We start from the raw sequence: 7500 nt of genomic DNA, 5'->3' as shown, positions 1-7500 counted from the left end.
TGTCAGCTGTGAAACCAAATAATAGTCTTTAATAAAAGTATATTGCAAAAATGCAATAATTTTAGAGAGCATTTTAAGAGATTTAGAAACACCAGCATCTGGAATTTTTAAGCCTCAAAAAAGCACATCTCTGTGGGTCTCTGCAGAGCACGTGAGACTGTCTGAGGAAGTGTTGTTGACAATTCTCACGCGCACCAACTGCAGTACAAAATGGGGTGAGAGAAGATTTTCCACTGGTTAATCAAAAGGGGAAAAGAATGATAATATTAGTTTAAAATAATAATAAAAAAACAGGTGATTGTTTATATACACTGAAAAAAATGATTCAAAGATGATTCCTTGGATTTACTTTTTTTTGGACGTTAAATGGTTGTAAACAATTTATTTGGGCTGAATTTAAACAAACAAATTAAGTTGAGCATTACTAAATTTAATTTGTTTGTTTAAATTCAACATATATAAATTGTTTGCAACACTTCTGCATGACATTATTTTTTTCAGTGTACCAGCGCAGCCCGCCCAAGTAGTCTATATGTGGGAAGCACTGATTTCAATGCACGCAATCTCTTTAAAATACACTGAAAAAACTTTCAAACTACTTATTTATAATGAGCTAAATCAACACAATCCATGAGGACTTATGTAGAAACTTAAATTTGTAAAACAACAGTTAACTTAATTGATTTGTGTTGAGACAACAGGTAGAAATTGTGTATAACCCAGCATTTTTACAGTGTTGGATTTACAATTGTTTTTAAGGTAACTGGTTGCAAACAATTTATATAGGCTGAATTTAAATTCAGTGATGTTCAAATTAAGTTGTTTGTTTATATTAATAGCCCACACACTGAAAAAAGTGTTGCATGCAAAACTGTTGCAAACAATTTATTTGTGTTGAATTTAAACAAACAAATTAAATTGAGCAATGTTCAACTTAATTTGTTTGTTTAAAATCAGCCCAAATAAATTGTTTACAACCACTTAATGTAAAAAATTGAGTAAATCCAAGGAATCATTTTTTTCAGTGCATACAGTTGAAGTCAGAATTATTAGCTCCCCTGAATTATTAGCCCCCTGTTTATTTTTCCCCCAATTTCTGTTTTATTTCTATTTTTCAACACATTTCTAAACAAAATAGTTTTAATAACTCATTTCTAGTAACTGATTTATTTTATCTTTATGATAACAGTACATAATATTTTACTAGATGTTTTTCATGACACTTCTATACAGCTTAAAGTGACATTTAAAGCCTTAAATAAGTTAATCAGGTTAAGGTTAGGGTAATTAGGCAAGTTAGCGTATAACAATGGTTTGTTCTGTAGACTATCGGGGCCTAAAGGGCAAATAATTTTAATTAATTTAATTTCTTAATTAAATTTCTTAATTAATTTAATTAATTTTAACTTACTCTGTTAAACATGATTTGGGAAATATTTTAAAAAGGAAAAAAATCCAAAGGGGGCTAATAATTCTGATTTCAACTGTGCATTGTTTTCAACCACTAACCTTAAAAACATGTTAGTAAATCCAATTAATATTTTTTTTCAGAAAATCTGAGCCAGGCCATGGCTCATCAAAAATGATTTGGTTTAATGAACTCCCTGCACTGTCATAAGACGGCATTCGCAAACATCAGACATCCGCATAGAAGACAAAATGACATTGTTTATTATAGTGTGTCATCGCTGCTTAGAGACGCAAGTCATGAAAAAAAGAGCCAGAGTGGTTTTACCAGTTTCAGCGAAATTCCATTTTTATTCTTAGTAATTTGTAGTTTATTATGAAGTGATGACTTTTGTTCTAGAACACATGGGATGAAAACAGTGCTTTATTTGCTCATCATTAACACAGTATTTAGACATTTGTAATTTGAAATTTGGATGGAAACACAGTTACTGACAATTTGAATGAAATTTACACTGACTTGACAATTTATTAAGTATCCTGATCTTTTCCTTTACTGTATACCATCTAGCACACTGTCACAAATCTGTAATCATGGCAAAACTGGTTTACTCCTGCATTATGCATGATCCATCACTGGACTTGATGATGAAATGTTCAAACATATCAATATTAAGATCAATGATAATTAAATGTTCAAACATTAAGCAGATCTTTGCACTCTAATGATAAATTACTGAAATTCTACAATCTCATCTAAAAATGTAGAGGCGATTGTTCTTTATCTGTGGAAACTCTGGAATGCCCTTCCTCTGATGATTCGATCTTCTTTAACTTTGGAAGTGTTTCAGAGAACACTTAAAACACATGTCTTTTCCCAAGCTTTGAAAATATATAGTTTTTTGTGGTATTTGTTAGTATTTTTTAATCATTGTTTGCACTTCCCTTGTATTGTATTTTTGTAGCATAACCTATCATTGTATTTCCTATTACTCATTATTTTATTATTTTTTTTTGTAAAGCACTTTGGGTCCAGTCATGGTGTTGAAGGCACTCTATAAATAATGTTGAGTTGAGAGTTGAGTTGGTTTCTTGAACATAATGATGACTTTACTGAACTCAAAAGTCCTCTTTTAGATGTGCTGAAACAAGAGACTTGCATCATAAATGGAAGTTCACTCATCATTATGTGATGTACACTCGGGTAGGATGGTCTGTTTGTCCACTAGTAGGCTCAAGCATTGGCATATCTTTGTTTATAAATCAATTCTGGGTTTACTCCCCTCATATCTCCAAACTTACATTTGTAAAAAACCTGTTTCTAGCTATAGCCTTCGTCTCAGGAAGTTTATTTATTGTCTGTACCAGCGGTGCGTACTGAAATGGGATAAAAGGCTTTTAAATATGCAGAATAACCTCCAAACACAGTTGCAGTTTGAAGAGTTGGTACATGCTTTTAAAAAGATTTTAAATGATTTGAAGTTTGAAACATAGGCCTGTAGATGTTCTGAAAAGTTTTAAACTGTCATTGTATGTGTGTTTTGATGGACGAATGATGTTACCCATTTGTTTTTGTTTGTTTGTTTGTTTGTTTGTTAGTTAGTCCCATTTAAACTGTATACTGCCTGATCTTGGTCAGGACATTGTTGTAAAAGAAATTTAAAACAAATTTATCTCTATTTAATGTGCTTTTCCTGGTAAAATAAAGGTAATAAATAATAATAATAATAATAATAATATAATATATAATAATAATAATAATAATAATAATAATAATAATAAAATGAGCAAAGCAGATAAATCTGCAGAAACTGCATGATGCTCTTATTTCAATATTGACTAAAATCTCAGAGAAATGTTTCCAGCCTGTTTTTGAACCTACAGCACAAAGGTGTATTCAAGTTGCATCAGATTACTGTGATTGATTTGACTATTACTTTTCAGTCATTATACTCTGAAACCTGAAACTACATTATTTCAAAAGTGCCATTGAATACAAGTCGACATTCACTGATAAACTTCAAAGTGTAAACCTCAATAATATACAATCTTAAGTAGATACGAGAACAATAATAAATGCAACATTTCCCCAGGATTTAGTTGCACTTCTCCTTGTAATAATGAGGTGTGCATAAAAACATTTCAGCATGCCGTCATAAGTCAATTATGCGGAACTAAGGCGCACAATCACCTGATGATGCAACTTTCAGGACTGCCAGGTCAATATGAACCAGCCAAGGGCAACCTTAACTATGCAAAGCAGTTTAACGCACCCATTAAGTGCCACAATGTATCAAACAAAATATTCATATCAAATCATATGCAGGCTAAAATATTTTTTATGCTTTTTTTGCAGCAGCAAATTCACCCGGTAAAATCTTTGACCCTAATGTGTCAATAATAATAATAATAATAACAATGTTAAACCTGAATTCATCCAATGATTTTTATTTTGTGCTAAATGTATGCAAATTAGTGCATGTTTAAAAAATGTCTCATTTGCATATTACAACATATTAGAAAACTAGCAATGCAAAAATGTTTGCAGTTCTTGATGTAATAAGTCAACTGGGGAATTTTGGTGATAACTGTAATTCATTTTTACCCTTTTCACCTGCAGTGTCTTGCCTTGACGTACAGTGAATTACCCAGCTTAGCTTCCTTTATCATTAAATTATCTGTTGGAACAAGATGTTGCCAGTCTTTCCCCTGGTTTTGAATTTTTTACATAAAAAAAACAAGCAATTTATGTGGAAAAATACTTTTGATTCTTGAGAACTGTGAAGTTTCAAATACACTGATCCCAGAACAGGCCAAGTTAAGAATACACCCTGTCTACAGTTTGGGATCAGTAAGATTGCTTTATGTGTTAGCCTAAAAGGCCTATTCTGTTCAAAGATGTTTTATTTATTTGATCAAAATGGTAAGAACTGTTATTTTAAAAATAAATAAAGATTACAATTAAAAATAAATGCTTCTTAATTAAATGTCGTTTTTAAATTTTACATTTTAATTTATTGATAAATGTTCTGCATCTTTAGCCTGTCTTCAGTATCACATGATCATTCAAAAATCAATTCCAACATGCTGATTTGCTGTTCAATTAAGATCAGGTAATATGGGAATCAATTATTACAATGACAACTTATCATCCAATTTTCCTGCTTCATAATTTTGTGAAAACTAAATTACTTTTTAGGATTCTCTAATGAAAAGAAGGTTCACATATTTGCTTAAATTATTATATATATATTATATATATATATATAATATATATATAAATAATATGTCTTTAACTCACTTTTAAACATTTAAATATGTCCTCTAAACCCTGGGCTGCAGACCATCACCGGTCCATAGATCAAATTGGCACCAGGCCACATAAGAACTCATGAATAATTTCAGTTTTATTTATGATCCAAGTCTGAATGATCTTTTATGTTAAAAAATGACCTATGGTTATATCTATCTTGGTCACTTGAGCACCAAAATGAAGCCCACATGAGAGCAAAAATACATGTTTGGAAAGTTTCTTTGCGAAGGGGAAAAGGCCCAGAGAAGGACCCACAAACGACCAAGGCATGTACCCGCAAGCCATTTGCCAACAAATCAGGTGAATCCAGCATGTCTGTGAAAGAAAAGTTCAACTGCTGGAGATTGCAAATGAATGGCGGCTTTAGGGGCCATTCACATGTCATGTATTTTCTGCGCGCAAGTACGTCATTTCCAATTGAGGCTCGCACATTTTTGGAGGGCGGCATGCAAGACTGCTATAAGATCACCGAGAGTCACGTGACAAGAACTGACAGAGAAGCTTCATATTTTATGGAATATACACATTTCAGTAGTCTACTGACTTCAGACAAACACAGAACAGCCATACACTGCAATGCTTTTTAATTTTCTCCATAAATAGCAATGTTATGTCAGCTCGCCATCCTCTTAAAAAACGGTTGATGGTTGTCTAGTAATCTACGCAGAACCCACCTAACATCAACACCCCTCCAGGCTTCAGTAAAATTTATCAATCGTTGACCGGTCCACGGTAATAAAAAGTTGGGAACCATTGCTCTAAATTAATAAAAGTAAATACATTTTATTGGTAGTTTTGAACGCTACTGCATCAGAGTTTCCAAATATATATAAATGAAGTTTTCCAGATTGAAATTAATTAATAACAAATGTTTCTTAAACTCAAATCATCATATTAAAATGATTTCTGAAGGATAATGTGACCTTGAAGACTACAGTAATAATTAAATAGGGATGCTCCAATCAGGATTTTTGCAGCCAATACAGAGTATTGATTCCTTGTCATGGTGATCGGCAGATATCGAGTACCAATTCTGATGCTTCACGCTTTATAATGAAAATACTGTATGTATGATACTTAAGTGGAATTTTCTCCTTACCTAAGAGAATAAATAAAAGGACACAACATATAATCCCTTAAGGTGTCTACTATAACCATTAAGTGTGAATATGTCGTGGTCAGAATGAGCTATACAGAAACTCATAGATAAACAGATTTTAAAATTGGCAGGTAATGATTAGCATTGCAACTTAGAAACATTGCAAATGATAGAAGAATTCAAAATGTCTCAATGAAGAAAACGTTTGGAGCGCATAACTGATGCATAAGTAGTTAACCTAACCAACGTAATGCTTAGAACATCACTGTGCCTCTCTCAATCTGTTCTCTCATTACCTCTTCCTCTGAACTCATAAACACTTGTGATCGATTCATGAGATTGGCCAGATTGGCGAGTACCGATTGAGTCATGAAATGTGATTATCAGCCGATACGGATCTGCAGCCGATCATTAGAAGCATGCCTAGACGCCAATTTGGCATTCAATTAGAGAAATATATCAAATTTTAAAGCACATTCAATAAGAAGAAAAGTTATTTAAATTTTAATACAATTTCAGTTTACATTTTTATTGAAAAAAATAAATAATGAATCAATTAACTGAAGTGAGCAGGATAGGCTTCTTTAAAAAACATCAAAATAAATCTTACTCATCCTAAACATTCAAATTTTGGTAGTGTATGTTTCAAGCATGTTTGTAAGTGTGTGTGTGTGTGCGTTTTGGCTATGCTGTGAGGAACTGTTTACAGGAAGTGTGTGTGCGAGTGTGTGCTGTGAGAGGAAGAAGAGCAGGAGAGCACAACTTACCCATGTTTACTGTCATCATCAGGAAGTGACCCTAGTGGCTCCTTTCATCAGGGACGATCTCCACTGCACACACAACATAAACACTGCCAATTAGTCAATTACAGACATAATTGACTTGAAATGCTAACAAACAAGAGCAGAAGAGCAATAATACAAAGACCCAAAACCCCTTCAATGTATCTGCTAGTGTTTAAACATCACAGGCAGCTTGTGCAATATTGTTGTTTCAGTGCGTCTCCACCCAGTTGCAAAATTTACTGAAACTGACTGGATCAGCTGTGACAATCGCACTTGTTTGACATGATAATACACTTCATACTGTACATATAACAGCCTGAATACACACATTCTATTGTTATTCAGCTGTTATGGACGTGTAATGATGAAAATATGTTTTATGGTATGATGTCATTGCTCGTGTAACCATTCATTTGACTACTTAGTCATATTAATTCATTATGCACTAACAATATGGTTAGGGTTAGAATATAGGTTTGTTAGTTTCATGTAATTGTGCTTGCTTAATTGTACTTACTATAGTAATATATGGAACATTTGTAATAGAAGACTTCTATAACTGTTGTTACATTTAACTATTCTAATTAATATTTGATCAAAATATACAGAAAACTGCTATTAAATGGGACAATAATTTTAAGATCCTTGTTTTATGCTATAGGTTAAATAAAAATAATATATTGATACAGTTCATATGGTCTGAATATACATCCTCTGCTAGGATACAAATGCTCTGATATTAATACATTACTATTAAGAAACATACGAAAGACGCTTAGTATTCTATTATGACTTATTTCTTGAAATGTAATTGTTTTTGTAATAGTTCACAGTATGTATTATCTCTTATTTATATTATTACATTCACTAACATTATTATATAAGATTATTATTAA

At 32.2% G+C, this 7500-nt stretch overlaps 1 protein-coding gene across 1 annotated transcript in view; it reads right to left on the bottom strand.

Annotated features, from left to right (window-relative positions):
- Positions 1-6660, bottom strand: part of map3k22 (mitogen-activated protein kinase kinase kinase 22) — an 81367-nt gene extending 74707 nt beyond the window's left edge. The window contains exon 1 of the mRNA XM_056450719.1: positions 6587-6660. Coding sequence (XP_056306694.1) covers positions 6587-6605 — 19 coding nt within the window. The 5' untranslated portion in view covers positions 6606-6660. The remainder of the gene's footprint in view (positions 1-6586) is intronic.
- Positions 6661-7500: the final 840 nt, after the last annotated feature.

Source organism: Danio aesculapii, chromosome 24 (assembly GCF_903798145.1).
Source record: "Danio aesculapii chromosome 24, fDanAes4.1, whole genome shotgun sequence".
Lineage (NCBI taxonomy): Eukaryota > Metazoa > Chordata > Actinopteri > Cypriniformes > Danionidae > Danio > Danio aesculapii.
This window is presented reverse-complemented; position numbering and strand designations above follow the sequence as displayed.